Source organism: Malaya genurostris, chromosome 2 (genome assembly GCF_030247185.1).
Source record: "Malaya genurostris strain Urasoe2022 chromosome 2, Malgen_1.1, whole genome shotgun sequence".
In the NCBI taxonomy this organism is placed as follows: Eukaryota; Metazoa; Arthropoda; class Insecta; order Diptera; family Culicidae; genus Malaya; species Malaya genurostris.
The window spans coordinates 265,743,480-265,762,063 of record NC_080571.1 but is presented as its reverse complement, the minus strand read 5'-3'; the positions used below and the strand labels follow the sequence as shown (position 1 = coordinate 265,762,063).

The 18,584-nt window shown below is 36.7% G+C and overlaps 1 protein-coding gene across 2 annotated transcripts in view; it reads left to right on the top strand.

Annotated features, from left to right (window-relative positions):
• The window catches only part of LOC131429857 (chaoptin), a 646,073-nt gene that overhangs the window by 417,842 nt on the left and 209,647 nt on the right, over window positions 1-18,584 (top strand). For both annotated transcript variants that reach the window (XR_009229463.1, XM_058594269.1), the window contains exon 4: window positions 18,014-18,124. Coding sequence is in view for 1 of the 2 variants with exons in the window: in XM_058594269.1 (XP_058450252.1) it covers window positions 18,014-18,124 (111 nt within the window). In the remaining variant the exon portion in view is untranslated. The remainder of the gene's footprint in view (window positions 1-18,013; window positions 18,125-18,584) is intronic.

The following is an 18,584-nucleotide window of genomic DNA, read 5'->3' as shown; positions in this document are numbered from 1 at the left end:
CTCCTCCCCGTTTTAGAAACGTCTTGCAAGCATTTTGTTTTGCGAGTTTAGCCTCTGAGCACTCTTTGTCCCACCAGGGGTTGGGAGGCCTTCTGTTAGACGATGGACCAAGAAATCGTTTGGTTTGGGCTTGTTCTGCGGCCTCCAGAATCGAACAAACGAGGAAGTCATATTCTTCAAGTGGAGGGAGCTCTTCCATTGAATTCAAAATACTAGAGATTCTACTTTGGTATTTAATCCAGTCGATATTTTTTGTCAAATCATATGGAATACTAGCTGAATTAGCAATACATTTGTTACAGCTAATTGAGATGATGATTGGTAAATGATCGCTACCGTGTAAATCAGGCAATATTTTCCAGGTGCAATCTAGTCGAATTGATGTTGAGCAAAGAGATAGATCTAAAGCACTTGGGCGTGCTGGAGATCTTGGGATCCGTGTCATGCTACCCATATTTAATACCGTCATGCTAAAATTGTCACAAATGTTTTGTATTAAAGATGATCTGCTATCATTGTAAACGGAACCCCACATAATACCGTGCGAATTTAAATCTCCCAGAATCAATCGTGGAGCAGGAAGGGCTTCAACCATTTCATTAAGCTGTCGCTGTCCAACTTGTGCTTTTGGAGGAATATAAACCGAAGCTATGCAAATATCTTTGCCTTTAATGTTTATTTGGCAAGCAACAACTTCTATACTAGAAGTTGAAGGGATGTTTAATCTATAAAAGGAATAGCATTTCTTAATTCCCAAAAGCACTCCACCATACGGAGAGTCTCTATCGAGACGTATAATGTTAAAATCATTAAAATTTAAAGCTATGTTTGAAGTAAGCCATGTTTCGCATAAAGCAAATACATCACATTTTTGACTATGCAATAATATTTTAAATGAATCAAGTTTTGGCATGATGCTTCGACAATTCCACTGCAGGACAGTGATTGTATCATTTGCGACGGGTGATAAATTATCCATCAAAAGATACAAAACCTGAGACAATTGGCCATTGAGCTGATAACTGCTTCAAAAAGGTTCTAGCTATTGGAAGGAATGCCATTATGAGGGTCTTTAAGGGTTCAGATATATTGAATGCTGAGAAAATCCATTCAACAATTTCCGAAAACTTCAGTAATCCTGTTGGTGGCTGTGAAATGGAGCCCACTGGATTATTATCTTTTTCTGTACTAGATCCTGGATTGGTTTGTGAATTTGACAAACCAGGAGGCACAGTCTTTGGTTTTGACTTTTTTTGTTTAACACGGGGATCTTTTTTTGAAGATGAAATTTTAGGTGTCTTTTTTGGTAATTTGGAGGAAGACTTCTTTCTCTTAACTGACCCTTGGGTAGTGATAAACGAATTACCTTCACTATTTTCGTCAGAGTCAGAGTCCTCTGGTTCCTCTAGATTTGAAAACCCGTTTTCGGTTTCCAAAGGGGGGACATCAATGACCGTTTTAAGCATTTCTGCATATGTGCGCTTAGACCGTGCTTTTAAAGAAAGCTTAATTTTGTCTTTGTGCACTTTAAATGCAGTGCATACTGAAATATCATCATGAGGACTATTCCCACAATAAATACATTTTTCAATTTCCTTGTTGCAATCATTATCTTTATGAGGCCCTTCACACTTAATACATTTTGGTTTATTACTACAGTAAGTAGCTGTGTGGCCGAATTTTTTGCAGTTCGTACAATTCATTACATTTGGAACAAAAAGCCGAACAGGGAGGCGAATTTTATCGACATAGACATGGGACGGCAACGCAGACCCGGCAAATGTCACTCGAAACGAGTCTGATGGGCGATAAACTTTTTTTACCTCTTCATGAACTACTGAGTACAGTTGTTTGCACTCCAGTATTTTCACACCCTCAAGCATAGAGTTCTTGAAACGACCAACACCATGCTTGAGTAAATCATCTACCGAAAGACTCGCTTCGGTAACAACACCGTCAATTTCGACATCTTTGGAGGGTATGTAAACTTTATACTCTTTATTGAAATGTTCCGAAGAGACAATATAATTCGCGTGTTTCAAATTATTTACCACAACACGAATTTTATCGTTATTTACTTTTATGATCTCTTTGATTGAAGAGTATCGTGATGTCAAACCTTTATTAATTTGAAAAATGTTTAATGGCTTTGATATACGTCTAAAAAAGACTATCCAAGGCCCAGAAGAGCTCTCCTGATATTTTTTCGTTCGTGGGGGTATCGGATTCATGCTAGGATTTACATCCATGGATTCATCCATTACATTAAAATTTTTAACTAAACTTTAAAATAAAATTTGAAACCAACACTACACAGTACTCAATCAAAAGGAAAAGAAAAAACTTCTACCTTGAAATTGTTGTCTATCTCCGTTGCACTGCCGTGTAGATCCTCGTTGCTCTAGATGTTCTTGTTGGATGCTGATTGTTGGATGTGATGCTACTGCTACCTGACATCCAGCACCACTCGATTTCCGATTTACTTTTGTCTTCGCCAGCTGCAACCAGCGCAGGTCACCGGTGTATACCTGCGTGTTGTATGGCAGTGGAAAGACCGAGTTGTCTTGTCTCCTTCTTCCTAGTGCTCCGCACCGATATGCTTCTGCACCGAAGTGCCTTCGCACCGGTGTGCCTTTGCACTCTCCTGCTTCTATGTGCCTTTGCACTCTTCCTCTTCGATGTGCCTTTGCACTCTCCTGCTCAGCACTTGTGGCTGTATATTGCGGTCTGGGTAGAGTTTGGGAAACGCCCTTTGTTGTTTCCTTCACCAGCTTGGCCCAGCACTAGGGCTCTCTTATGCAGCACGACTATACGTTTTAACGGCTGCTGCCAACAGGTCTCTACCTGTAGTTCAACCGTTGTCGTATTTAACGCGTGTAAACCAACCAGCGTTATTAAACTGTACGCTTCTATACACAACCTTCTCGGTTGAACGGCTATTACTGAATGACAGTGGTTTTTGGTTGCGTCCATACTTTCTGGGGCAGTCTTTATCACAGAGCGCACTTTGTACAACTTTGTATAGTGCGCAGGGTTGCCACATGTCAATCTACATTAACTTGACATAACTGTTTACAAATTGAAAAGGTTATGGTAGTTTATACCCACAGAAAGTTTTTGATTCTATTCAAGTTTTAAAAAAATACTTGACAGAATTGTCTAGTGTTGTTTTTGAAAATATAAGTAATATGAGAAAGGCATCATTTCACCACTAGGTGGACTAAAAAAAGTTTTTTATTTTAATTGGTTTTAGAATTTCTCTTTGCCTTGTCAGCAGGTAACCAAATAATCTCACTTTAGTTATGTCGGTTTTCAGCTTGCGGTTTCGGAAGTACCTGTAATAGTGGTTAAAAATATTAAAATTAGAACTCCCTTCGATTTCTTATAGTTGGCAGTACCGATTTTCACAAAACCTCAATTTATTTGAAAGATATCACCTATTCTAAACTACCGGGGACGGATATAGCGTGATGGGTAAGTCGATACCTTTCACGCAGCCCGCCTGGGTTCGATTCCCAACCCCGCACATAGGGTCAGAAAGTTTTTCTGGTCCGAAGAGGCGAATGACCTTAAGGTTAAAACCTCTATAATCGAAACAAAAAAAACTACCAAATTAAACATTATTCACGTCCGGTTCCCTTTTTTCTCAGGTCACCAAAACATGTAGTTCATGGCTTATTTTTCAACCCTGAAGCGCATGTACTTTGCAAGCTAATGCAACGTAATTGTCTCATGGGAAAACGTTATATCACTGCGATGTCAACGAACGAACTATAATTTTCAAACGGATTGTTTTTCAATTTTTTAACAATAATTCATTTAGGGTCGCTGCAAAAATGACTAAAATCAAACGCACTTCGATATAATGGGTACGGTTTTTAAAATCTTCGATTCAAATTATAGGTCTTAGTGTTCCCATGTAATTCCGGAATTTTAGGAAAATGATTACGATGGGTCATAAATTTCTGTGCGAAACACGATAAAAAAATCTGAATTCGACTAAAAACTATTCCAACTTGTGGGTAATGTTAGTTCATGACCATGTCGAAGTCGGTTTGACTACACCGATTTCCGCATTCCGGTTCAGGAAGTACCTGAAATAGTGAAAATTACTTCGTTTTCTCAGAGATGGCATAACCGATCTAAGTTTTTTTTCCATTTGTAAGTTATACTTGTTTAAACATGAAATAATATACTCTACTAGTGTGTTTAACTATCAAGAATAGAATAATTATTATTCTTTTATTTAAGTTAATCGCTTATTTATATCCTATCCTCTCCTAACTTAGCTAATTGAGTTTTACAGTATGGATTGCTAAAAATCCGGGGGAAGGAGTTAGAACGCGCAGCGTAAACCTGATTTAACCAATGACATGTCTCGGCCATTGTATGATTTGAGTAGGAGAGAGTGGGTAATGTTTCTAGACAATTGTGTGAGTGTGATACGGAGAGGAGCGGGCGATAGCATGTTGGGTTATTCTCGTGAGTGTCGGTTTGAGTTAGTGTGTGTTCTTGAGTTACTTGTTGTTCTAGTTCTCGTCGGTTGGTATTCAATTGCGGGCATGAGGGGTGTCAAGGAAGGGGAAGTGTCACAGTAGGTCAGGTCTGTTTATTTTCAATGCAATGGTGTGTAACTCAATGCTCCCTCATTTCGCTCGTCGAAATTTATGTTTACGTAGCTCCTTTCTTTGGGTCAGCGTAAATGCCTTCATGTAGGTAATGTACTTGTTTTATGTAGGTTTTTGGGTTTTCGTGGAATGGTGTCGAGTGGAAATTTGTCGAGTACGTGTTTATGGAAAGTTGTCAAGTGCGTGTGGTCTGGGGTGTGAGAAAGATTTAGTCTTGAATATTTTACATGGTCTGGAATGTGTGAGGAGATTTAGTGTTAAATACTCATATTACACTTGTTGTTACCCAAAGATACATTTTTTTCTTTTCAAAATTCAAAGCAATTTTTTTTAAAGAATTACGGTGTTGAGTGATATGAGAAATGCATCATTACATCATTAGGTGGATAAATCAGCGGGTGGATAGTGTCACAGACATAGATGGAAGCCGTAAGTTTGAATAGAATTGACATGTTTCTTTCATTCTTTCGAATATAAATAATCGTTTATGTAATTGGTAGTGTGGATTTAGCTTTTAATGCTTCGTTTCCAGATTTCTAACGATTTATCTATACTAAAGTACGACTTATTGACGAGAAATATATTCCACCATTTAATTCAATTACACGGAACAAATACAGTTTTTATTATAGATTTTGATAGTTGAGGTATTTGCGGAATCTCTCTAATGGTAACAATTGTTGATTTTTTTGGCATCAATTATTTATCTATACAAATAAGGTCATAAATTTAGTTCTAGAATTGTAGAACTGAACTAAATTTCAGAATCCATGTTCCGAAATTAGTTGTAGAACTGAATTCCAAACTTGAATTCCTTATTACAAGAATTGAATTCAGTTCCAAAATCTAGCTTCAGAATCCATGTACTGAATTCAGTTCCTGCAAGCAGGTTCTGAATTCTGGAATTGAATTTGAGAATTTAATTCTTAAACTCAATTCAGGAAATAAATTCTGGTTCAGAGGTTCGCCCTAAAATTCAGATTCTAACGTTAAGAATACAGACCTGAAATTCATATCTTGAACTTTCTTCATGAATTCTAAAATTGAAATTAAAAATCAGGATTTTGGATTCGAGTTCCTAGCATAAATTAAGGGACTACACTCAGTTCCAAAATCAATTCAAGAAATCAGTTCCAGAGTCATAGTTTTAAAATTTTGAACCTGTAATTTGCAATTAGCTTCTGAAGATGAAATAAATTTCAGGATTCGGGTTTTGAATTCAATTCTATAATTTAATGCAAAATTCAGCATAAATTCAGTTTCGTGCTGCTACGGGTTGAAGGCGACTGTTCGCCACGACGCACAGTGGTTCGACTCAATAAAAACGTGGACAAAAATCAGTAGCTGCCAAACCGTTCTTTTAATGCGTATAGTTGCTTTTAAGAAATTATTTACAAATATATATCGCGTAATTTGATTCTATCCCTAATTGTTCATGGCCTACTTTGACAAAAAATATAACCATAACTTTTTTTTCCTGAAGAGATAGAAATTTTTTTTCTTCATCAAACTTTTAGAACTATTAAAATAATTTACTTTGTTAAATATACCAAAAGTGTAGTTCGTACCGTTTCGTATATACAAAGCGTTTTTGTGGCAACCCCCTCAAAATCAATTTTTTATTCATAACTTCTTTCAAGTTTTTTTTATGCATACTTTGTTTGGAGTAAATGAAGATAATAAAAAATTCCATATTTTTGCTGAAGGTAGTGCATAGGTTTGTTGTTTCCTGGCAAAGTTATACAACATTTTACCTTTTTTTAACCTATGATAAAACCTCACACCAAAGCGAAACATGCAACTTTATGCAGCTGATTTATACAAAATTTATAGGAAAAAAATGCCCAAAAATATAAAAAAAAAATCTAAGTGGAACTCGATGGAACTTTTTTTTAGACCTTTTCAATGTTAGTATTAGTTATTGAATTATGATATCCCCCTTAAAACTAGTTTTCTGATCATAACTTGTTTTAAGTTATTTTTTTATACATACTTTGTTTGGAATAATTGTAGAAAATACAAAATCCCATAATTTTGTAGAAGGTAATGCATTGGTTTATTCTTTTCTGAAAGGTTTATATATCATTTTACCTATTTTTACCAAGGAAACCTTCTATAGAAGCGAAATATGCAACTTAATGCCACAAACTTTTACAATACTTATAGGAAAATATTTTGTCCTAATCCAATTTATTTTCCATTGAGAATATCCTGGGTACTATTCGTCTGACTCATTTTCAGTATGGCCATGCTGAAACCATTAATGGTCAAGAAACGGAGGGCGTCACGCGTCTTCTATTTCTGTAACGCACTTTTGCAGTGTGCGTAGAGATGTCTAATTCGCTCCTGAGCTATTTCAGTGAATCGAATCTTTAAAAAGAGCTGATAGCTCACAGCTCTTTTTAAAAGAAATGCAGCTCACCAGTTCGTCGCACTGGTAAGCAGGGATGTCAGGTTCACAGAGTAATCTGTGTTCCACAGATTTTCAACCTTTTGCACAGATTTCAAAAATGGCACAGATTTTCACAGATTTTCACAGATTTCTGAAAATGGTCACAGATTTTTGAAATTGATCACAGTTTAGCACCAAAAATTACAGAGCGGTAGAAAATAGTGAGACCTTTTTTGTGCTTACTAAAATTATTCCAATCAGCTATTTTGGAAACGGGAAAACGTGCACAGATTTTACACAGACAGGTTTTTGGCTTGATCACAGATTTTTAAAAAAATGACCTGGCATCCCTTCTGGTAAGGTGGAAACAAGCTACGAGCTGAACGGATCTTCGACTCATGAAGAGCGAGTTATAAATGAGAAGAAATATGTGCATGAGCTTTTGTTCGTTCTTCCAAATGTGTATCTATCCTTCTTTAACAGATTGAATGAACCATCCGACTTCCAGATCCGAAAATATAGGGTAAAGTGTGTTAACAATTTTATACTATCACTGAAAAGGGCAAAAAACCGAAAAATGTTTTCTAAATCAACCTCGAGTCTATTTGGCTATCTCACACTGTTTAGAATTGTATCATAAATTGTTTATCATATTTCTGATAGCACGGAGAAAAAATTATGTAGTTGCGTTTAATACAACTCGAGATATTCACGATTAAGTTCCATCCATTATTCAACAGAACGAATTTTGAAAAGGAACCCCATAGTAAAGTAAGACTTATTCACGTCAAAATAGGTTATTGGTCAATTCTTTGAAGTAGCCAATTCACTAAAATTGATCGAACAGAACATTGGATGAAACTAACGACGTGCATATCTAGCTGCAATGTTCAATCCTTTTCAAAACCTTCTAGTCGGGAGTAGCAGCAGTTTACAGTTTGCTATTAACCTAAAAAATAATATATATGATAAAGTGGTCATTTACTGGATATTCCTGACAGCAGAGCTTCCATCTTTGTTGGTCTCGAACGTCCCCAGCAGTTATACCATATTTATTGCTTTCGCTTCGAAAAGCTTTCCATTAGTTTATTTTGCATAAATATTCACATCCCACAAGACGTGACAAATTCGGTACCAATTTAACAGCAACAGCAGTAGCAGCAGAAGCTAGGCAGGTAGGTAGGTAGGTAGCTACATTGAGCTAGTTCCAGTTTACCGGTGCTGGCCTTTTCCTAAATCGAACAGGAGCTATCATTTTGTACTGCGTTGCGAAGCACATTCAGTCCTAGTAATTCAAATTTCCACCCAGAGCAAACAATACAACCGATGAACCGGCTCTAGTTTTGAACCACATGGGACCAATGATAAAACACGGTACCGGTAGGTTAAGAGTGGACGATTGGCCATTTTTTCATCCCATATCCGGCTATATTTCAGCTTCCATCGCATCCTGCCTGCAACGGTAGTTCGGCCCCAGTCTTTTGTAGCAGAATCACCGAGTACGGATCGATGAGGATTCTAAACATGCTCCTGGTATTCCGACAAAAAAATAACATCCAGTATTTCTGCTCTAGTATCGGAACGAAACATTTTCGGTCCTTCATCGGACGGTTAATTCTACGTTATTTCTATTCTACCGAAGCTGTTTTTTTTTCCTTCTACATTCGACGGCTGCAACGGTGATTTGCACGTCAGGTGAAACTTCGGACGCAGTCTTATGGGTTACGTTGCTAAAAGTTAATATCACAAAACAGAGCAACCTAGTTCACTGAAAATACAAAGTCAATTTTAGAACTGAAATTACATCACGATAGAAATCTATTTTTCGTCTGCTTGTTTCCTTGTCAATTTGCCCCAACAAATTGCCAATTTACAACCCATTCAGCAAGACAAACGGTTGAAAATTGGCATCACAAGTCCGTGTCAAGCCCTTGACTTCGCGTAGCATCAATTCGACAGCACATCGGATTCCGTTCGGTCGGTAGAAATATCTTTTTTTTTATGTTTTTGTTCAGGTCTCTGGCAACGACCAACGGACGATGATGTGTGACCACAATGTCAACCGGATGATCAGAGGCTTCTGGCTTCCGCCAGGTCACACAAAAAAAACCTATGAAAATTTCTGCTGCAGCCCAACCTAAACCATTACCACCCAACGGCGGAAGATCAAATAAAAGAAGATTTAAAATACAATTTAAATTTGCATAAAAACCATGAATAGATATGATGGCATACATAATGCGCCACTATATGCTCATCCGTGCTTACACACAGTTCTTCTGGGCACCGGGTCCAGGAGCCTGACACGGATGTATATGGGGGGACACACTGTTGCATTGTTCAGGGTGGAAATTGTGTGTAGCAGAAAGGCAGCATTCTACAGAGTGAATACTATGCTTCCGTTTTCGTTTTCATTTTTTTTCTGCGGGTGTAAATCTGTCTCAGCATGTCCCTTAACGAGGCTCCACTCTAGAAATAGTGTGTGTAAGTGTGTATGGTAAACGACTACCGAAGGGAATGTGAAAAAGTACAAAGAATGATTTATCTTCTATTCAGTAGCGCATATTATTTCACCAAAGTTTAGAAGTTGAATTACGTGCATGACGATCCTACAGTGTTCGCCAATTGGACGACAGCTGCGTGAATTTCTCATTGCTTCTTATGTTGAGTAACTTCAACAGAGTTTGAATAGTAGATTTTGAATACGTTTTTGGTCACTCTTTGCTGATACAATCTCATGTACATTTGAAAAATGAATCACAATGTGTGAAATGTCACTCCACAACTGGGGCGCATTATTTTTATAGTAGTGCATAGCGTTTCGATGGTTTAAAGAATAAGGCTCTAGAATCGAATGCTCTAAGAAGTATAGTTCGAAAATTGTGCACCACTGCAGTTATAGCGACGCGAAAACTCGAAGCGAATGTTCATAATTTCGTACATTTTTTAATAAATCTCTTGAACAGGGACAACAGATCTCACTCATACAAATTGTTTTCGTATATGAGATGTAGAGATGGGCCAAACAGGCCCTATCAAGGAATCGCTCGAAACTCGATAGTTCTACCGAAAGAACTGGTTCTCCTGAACCGTTCATTCGTTCTTCAGAAATTTTGCATGTATCTCTTCAGGCCCGTACCCAGGATTTGGTTTCGGATAGGGCTCAAAGATAAAAAATGTTACTAAAAATTGCTAATGTACCTAATTCTCGGTGTCCCTTTTATGGGTGCTTTTAATAGACACTTTAAACTTTTCCACTGGAACTGTTATTGTATTATATTTCTTTACGTTTACTATCTTGTTATCATTTTTTTTTACATAACTTTTTATTGGAGTATGAGTTAAAATTAAATTATTAAGATTTAAATTGGGTGTTCAGCCACAAGTGGTGACTTTTCAGCCCTATTATATATATGATTTGGTTGTTACCATGAAGACATCATTTGCTTCAGCAATTCTGAGATTTTTGTGTAGAGAAAATTCTAAACCTACTTGTATTGTGTAATGGGGAAAAGGAACTTATATGCTAACTTACTAACTAATACAGAGAACGAATCGATTCAATTTAAGATTGCATCGATTTTTGTCGGAATTTGTTTATAATATTATGTGACATTACATCTAATGGTTCTATATTTGTGAGTCTGTGTAACTCATTTGTACTAAACCAGGGAGGACGCTTCAAAATCATTTTCAGAATTTTATTCTAAATCTTCTGAACTTGAACTTGACCAAATTGGTACTGCATAAAGCATGGCTGGACTAAAAATTTGTTCATAAATTAACAATTTGTTTTTAAGATAGAGCTTAGAATTTCTGTTTATAAGAGGATATAAACATTTAATATATTTATTACACTTTGCCTGGATTCCTTCATTGTGATCCTTGAAAGTGAGTTTTTTGTCATACGTTAAACCTAAGTATTTAACTTGATCAGACCATGTCAATTCCAAGCCATTCAATTTGAGAATGTGATTATTGTTTGGTTTAAGAAAAGAAGCTCTTGGCTTATGAGGAAAGATAATTAATTGCGTTTTGGCTGCATTTGGTTTAATTTTCCATTTTGACAGATAATCACTGAAAATATTTAAACTTCTTTGTAGGCGACTGCAGATCACTCTTAGATTTCTACCTGTAGCTAACAGACTTGTGTCGTCACAGAATAGCGATTTCTAACAGCCAACGGGTAGATTTGGAAGATCAGAAGTGAAAATATTATACAAGATTGGAGCAACGCTCGAACCCTGCGGAACACCGGCTCGTACGGGTAGCAATTCAGATTTACAATTCTGATAGCTTACCTGAAGAGTACGATCTGTTAAATAATTTTGAATCATTTTGATCAAATAAATAGGAAACTGGAAATCAGACATATTTGCTATTAAACCTTTGTGCCAAACACTGTCGAATGCTTTTTCTATGTCTAGAAGAGCAGCTCCGGTGGATCACCCAGAAGATTTATTTGCTTTTATCATGTTCGTTACTCTGACAAGTTAATGAGTAGTTGAATGTTCATGACGAAATCCAAACTGCTCTGATAAAAAAATTGATTTCTCATTTATATGAGACATCATTCTCAACAAGATAATTTTTTCAAAAAGTTTACTGATAGAAGAAAGAAAGCTAATTGGTCGATAACTTGATGTTTCTGCTGGGGTTTTATCAGGTTTGAGGATAGGAATTACTTTAGCGTTTTTCCATCTTTTTGGGAAGTAAGCTAATGAAATACACTTGTTGAAAATTTTAACCAGGAGTCTCAAGGCAACATCGGGAAGATTTTTAATAAGAATTTTAAAAATTCCATCATTACCAGGAGCCTTCATGTTTTTAAGTTTCCTAATAATTGATTTAATTTCATCAAAATTCGTCTCAATAATGTCATTTTGTGATAACACTTGAGTTGAAATATGATTATATTTCAGTGAGACTTCATTTTCAATAGGACTCACAACGTTCAAATTAAAATTGTGGACACTCTCGAACTGCTGAGCAAGTTTTTGAGCTTTTTCGCCATTTGTAAGAAGTATTTGATTTCCTTCCTTGAGAGCAGGAATTGGTTTCTGAGGTTTCTTAAGAACCTTAGAAAGTTTCCAGAAAGGTTTAGAATATGGTTTAATTTGTTCAACTTCTTTAGCGAAATTTTCGTTTCGCAAAAGAGTAAATCTATGTTTAATTTCTTTTTGTAAATCCTTAACTATGTTTTTCATAGCAGGATCACGACAACGTTGATATTGTCGTCGACGAACATTTTTCAACCGAATGAGCAGTTGAAGATTGTCATCGATGATAGGAGAATTTAATTTAGTTTGAGCTTTGGGAACTGAAAGATTTCTAGCTTCGATAATGCAATGATTCAAATTATCAATTGCTGTGTCGATGTCCGCAGAATTTTTTAAAATAGTTTCATGATCCACATGATTTTCAATTTGAGATCTGTAATCCAACCAATTAGCTCTATGATAGTTGAATATAGAACTAATTGGATTAATTATAGCTTCGTTGGAAAGTCTGAACGTTACAGGAAGATGATCTGAGTCAAAGTCAGCATGTGTAATTGGTTCACTACAAATGTGACTTTGATTTGTTAGAACCAGATTAATTGTAAACGGGGCTTTCACGGAAGAGAAGCAAGTCGAATAACTGGGATGAAGAACTGAGAGTTGATTATGAAGTAGTTTACCATTACTGTTATTTTGCCTACAATTCCACTGGACATGCTTAGCATTTAAGTCCCCTATTACGAAAAATTTCGGTCGATATCTTGTGAGTTTTTGCAAATCGCCTTTAAAGAAATTTAATTGTTCGCCGGTGCATTGGAATGGCAAATATGCTCCAGAGATGAAATAAATTCCATGAATGGTTTCAACTTCGATTCCCAAGCTTTCAATAACTTTAGTATTGAAAGAAGGTAAAATTCGATGTTTAATTTGCCGTTGGGCAAAAATGGCAACTTCACCACCCATTCCAGTAAACCTGTCAAATCGATGAATCACATAATGTGGATTACTTTTCAATTTGGCATTTGGTTTAACGATTTTGTTTTAGACTTTGTTAAGACGTAAAGCCGCCTTGAGCTAGTTTTAATATGATCAGTATCTAACGGGGAAACAGATTGGAAAACCGACATGTGAACACAATGATGTAATGAAAACCGCGAAAATGTTACCGCAGAGACGGGACTCGAACCCGTAGCTAAGTCCTAACCGGGGAAATTGTTTTACCAATTAAACTACCCTGCATATGAAAACACATGAAGAGAAAGTCCAATTGATTGGACGAAACTAAGCATGCTTCGCTCTACTTAGCCACTACGGTATTCACTTACAGTCCCGTATCGACGGAAACAAATTCAATAGAAACACATACAATGATCACGAGTCTATTTCTACCCATCTGTTTTTGCCGCACGATACTGATTTGAGACTTGTTTCGTCATGCTTAGTTTCGTCCAATCAATTGGACTTTCTCTTCATGTGTTTTCATATGCAGGGTAGTTTAATTGGTAAAACAATTTCCCCGGTTAGGAGTTAGCTACGGGTTCGAGTCCCGTCTCTGCGGTAACATTTTCGCGGTTTTCATTACATCATTGTGTTCACATGTCGGTTTTCCAATCTGTTTCCCCGTTAGATACTGATCATATTAAATTTGGTTTAAGAAAAGTTTCTGTCACAATGGCAATATGGATTTTGTGAACTTCGAGAAAATTATAAAATTCATCTTCACTCGATTTCAAAGATCGAGCATTCCAATTTAAAATATTCAAATAATTATTTAACATTACTGTTAAATTTCAAATTCATTATAATATTATTAGCAAATTGCCATCCGATTTGAAATGATGAAGTCGAATTCATTCGGATGGTCATTTGAAAAAGTTGATCTTGTAGGTATGTCATTTTATTTTCAGTTATATCGCCTAAATCAACTTCATTTAAAGAAGCGAATGGCATTGAAGTAAGATTTGTAGGTAGACTGCCATTAGAAGAAGACGATATGGCCGCTCTGCCTATTAATAAATTGTTTTCGTTAGAAAATGAACTGCACGGCGGTCCTGTGTTTTGATTATTTACATTAGAAGAATTAAGTGGTAGATTTCTACCTGTTACACTAGCATAACTGATATTAGACGAGGTCGATCTACCTGTCAATAAATTGTTTTCGTTAGAAGACGAATTGGAAGGCGTACCTGTTTTTTGTTTTACATTCGAAGAAATAAGTGCCTTAGAAGTATTAGGCGTGGCATTTGTAAGGGTTTTTTGATTTTCAGATATGTTCTGCAAATTTAAGGACGTTGATTCGACTTGTTGTCTAAGCGAACGAGCGTTTAATTTTTTTTCCCTGACAGGACATTTCAAATAATTGGATTTATGATTTCCATCGCAATTTGAACATGAAAATTTATCAGTGGTTTCATTCATTGGACAAACGTCCTTCGATTACGATTTACCACAATTCAAGCACCGTATATCCATATGACAATTTTTGGTTCCATGGCCGAAACCTTGGCCACGACGACATTGCGTTAAGTTTGCAATACGATTATGCCGTTTATAATGTTCCCAATGAATTTTAATGTGGGAAATGAAACGTACTTTTTCTAAAGTTTTCAAATTGTTTGCGTCACTTCGATTGAAGCGTATTAGGTAAAGTTCATGGGAAATTCCAGAGCGTGGTTTAGAAGTACCATTCACTCTTTTTTTCATAAGTATTACTACGGAAGGGGCAAAACCAAGCAATTCTTTTAGTTCATTTTTAATCTCATCAGTTCTTTGATCATTTGATAAGCCTTTCAAGACAGCCTTGAAGAGTCCGTCTGATTTTATATCATATAAATAAAATTTATGAAGTCTCTCGGACAAATATCGGATAAGACGTTCATAATCTTTCAATTCATCAACCAAGACTCGACATTCTCCTCTTCGTCCGATTTGAAATGAAACTTTTACTTCCGGGAGAAAAGTAGAAAGCTCAATCCGGAATGCTTTGAAGTCGGAAATCATCACCGTCACTGGAGGCATAGATTGTTGTTTCTACCCAGAGCAACAAGCGTCCATTTTGGGAATTTTTGAAGAATTTTTTTCTTTGTCGCTACAATCGGATTCAGGAAGAATCTCGTAAATATTGTTAGACGGCATAGAATCAACGGAAGGGAAATCCGTCCATTGTCTTTTATTTTTACATTCAGATTCTATAAGATTGTGAATGTTATTAGAAAAATGTTGAATAACGGATTGTGATTTATTCCGTATTGAATTATTCTTAGCCTTAGGCTTGTTGATTTTCCGGTTGGACGCAGGCATTTTTGAAATGAATGAAATTTGAAATTAAATTAACTAGGCTAAATTAGTCTTCGATTAGACTCCTAGTTTGGAAAAGTCTTGATAAAGACTGATTTTGTAGTAGTCTTAATAAAGACTGATTAGTTCGAAGAATAGTTCTTTGAATAGCTAGCCTTAAAAAGGCTGATTAATTTCTTAGTCACTCTAATATCACTCTTTGTATCACTTAGTCACTCAAATATCACTCTTTGTATAGCCTTGAGTGAGGCTGAGTATTTTTTAGTCTTTTAAAAGACTGTTAGTGATTCAGGTAGCCTTGAAGAAGACTGAAGCCTTGAATCAATGAAACTCTAGGTAGCCAGAAAAAAAAATTCCAGGAGCCAAGAGCTCTACGCGTGCGGTGCGAACGACTGTTCAACACCGACTGAGCCGTGCCTTATTCGGGGCTAGACTGAAGCGTCATTTAAAGCATAGAATGAGCGAGATATTTAATTAATGTAGTTCCATCCATACATTAATTCCTTGTTTTACAACTGTCAACAGAAATTTATTCTTGTATAATTTTTTAGTTAATCTGTATCATTGTGGATCTCTTAAAAAAAAATCATTTCCACTGGGATTCCGCTATATTTTTTTTAATAATGCTAAATTGCACATCATGAAAATACAATTTGCCAGTAGTATTTTGCCAGAATTTTTTTTCTTTTCTTTGAGCTGAGATTAGTTTGGGTCCACTACCAGGGTGCTTCACAAATTGAAGCTCTTTGGTGTGGGGGAGTGTAGTGGTATAATAATGCCTTTCTGATTATCGTTAATATGAGAAATCGATGAAAGTTCGATTTTAGAGTTACTGACCACCACTTCGTGTAATTTCGAAAATGGAATCCGACATGGGTGTAGTCGAAGTCAGTTTATGAATCTAAATTTGTGGAAATAGGTTCAACCAGATTCCTAGTCATTTTGCTATCTCGACGATCTGATTCAAGTGGTATGTGACACCCAACCTTTCGGTTCGCACGATGATTGCGTTGCCTTTTTTACCAAAAACAGCAAAAAAACAACGCTCTCGTGGATGGAAAAAAAATGGTTAACGTTTTTCTTATTTGAAACAATCTTACGCGATACGTTGAATAAAATTTATATACCTCAAAGAAATGGTTTATATTAGGAATTAATTTTTGAGCTGAAGTTTGTGGCACTTTCGTTCGAAAGTGAATTGAAAACGACTTGACCGAAACGCAACTACAATGAAAAATATTAATCAGAAGTGCAATCAACCTTTAACATTAGACTGACACTTCTGCTCGAAAGCAAAATCGCTGAGTGAAAACTTACCATGCAATAAAAATCGAAAACAGCACAGATCCGAAGTTGAAGAAAAAAAAAAACGAATAAATAATCGGGATGAAATTAATCATAAATTTAAAACAAATAAACTTCAGTTTTGTTATATAAGCGTGTTTCGTTGACAGAATTGAAGTTTATAGAGTTTTTTTCCTGTGAAAAGTTGAGCATAAACTCGAGATCATATTATTTTTTTTTCTCGCCTGAAACCAATCACGTTGCTTTCTCTGCTAGAAATATTTACGCGACACGTTAGTCTTGGCATGCAATTGGATTTTTTTCTACCACCAATAATGTATAACCAGATTTCCCACTCAAACCATCGAGGAAGCCTAAAATATCCTTTCCGATTCAACGACACGTTCACCAACAGAACCGCCTCTCATCAGTACTTGTAATTTATGTAAATCTACAGCTCCCTTCCGAAATGACTTGGCATGAAGCTTCCTCCGTGCACTGGCACGTTTCAGTTGCTGGTGCTTATTGGCAATTCCAACACGAAACTTGGCACCAATTTCCCGGGCAGCCCCGGCACTGGGAATGCACATTGCCTTTCTTTGTTGCAACAAGAGTGTAAATAAGTAAACACTGGGCCAAATCATCCTCCTCCTCCTCCTCATCCGCATCCTATTCTGGCCATGGGATCAAATCTGCTTTCGTCCTTAGTCCTTAGTTCGTCGATGCAGCAGTTCGATCGGAATTGGCTGGCACCTTCTTCCGCTGCTGATGCTGTTTCCGTTTCTCGGAATACGCTTGTCCGTGCGTTTGTCGGTCCGTCTTTGTTGGTTCGTTACCAATATGTCAGAACAAACTGTTTCCCTTATCGGACTGGATCCGGACTGGGCAAAATTTTTTGGCTCTTGCTAAAAACCAAACATCTACTGCCAATAATGTGCTGTAGTGGTGAATGGTTTGCAGCGCAGGGCGGCATAAATATTGAGAATAAATAAAATCGAAGGTTTCCAACCGGTCCGATTTCCGTTCCTTTCAGACTAGCAGATACGATTGCTGCTGTTTGCACTAGACATTTCAGCATGGCAAAAAGTGGCGGAAATAAAAAAAAAGCTTCGTAGGATGTTTAGGATTTATTTCCGGTCTTTTGTTTATCCGAAAACAGTCTATTTCGAATCATTCCGATTTTTCAACGTATATGAGAGCAGAAATGAGTTCCAAAACCGTTGGGAAGTTGGATCCTGAATGGTGATGAAATTCAATTTGCATGCGATTAAATATTCTCCTTGTCGTCGGGCTGTTTTTTTTGTCATCCAGGTGCCGGTTTCGGGTTTGTTTGTGTTGGGCTTGGATGTGGGATTCGGGTCTCAACAGATTTCAATTTTTGTAACCAACTCTTTTTCCATTTTTTCTTTCAGCTTCATGCAGCACTCGTTGGTATCGTTGGATATATCAGACAATCAATTGCAAGGACTTCCACTGGATTCACTCAAAAATGTCCATACGTTAAGCCGATTAGTGGCACAAAGGTAAGTAAAGCTGCTTCTGCTCGACTCGGCTCAAAGGCTGAACTTGGCGTAAAGCTTTTTCATCCCCTCCGAGAGGGAGACTTTCTGCCAGGAAAATATTGCTTCTACCTCGACTTTGGGTGGTTCGTTTTCAGGTCACAAAGACTAATCAAATACTTATTGCAGATGGTTTGATTGTTTTGTTCTTGGAATCACCGCAATTATAATATTTTTCTTGCTTATTGTCGTTATTAACCATTAGCCGTCAGTTGAGAGCAGTAACTTTTTTCTATTGTGTATCATCTTCAAATCTTATTTTCTGAATGAATACTGGATTGGAAAAATAGATTCTTTGGATTAAAGTTAAAAACTAATTGCACTACATAATTTGAAACAAGGTCCTGTTCAATTACAAAACCGAGAGCCACCCTGATAAAAGTACTGAATAACCAAAAATGTCAAGGCTTCCGCTAATCCGCTC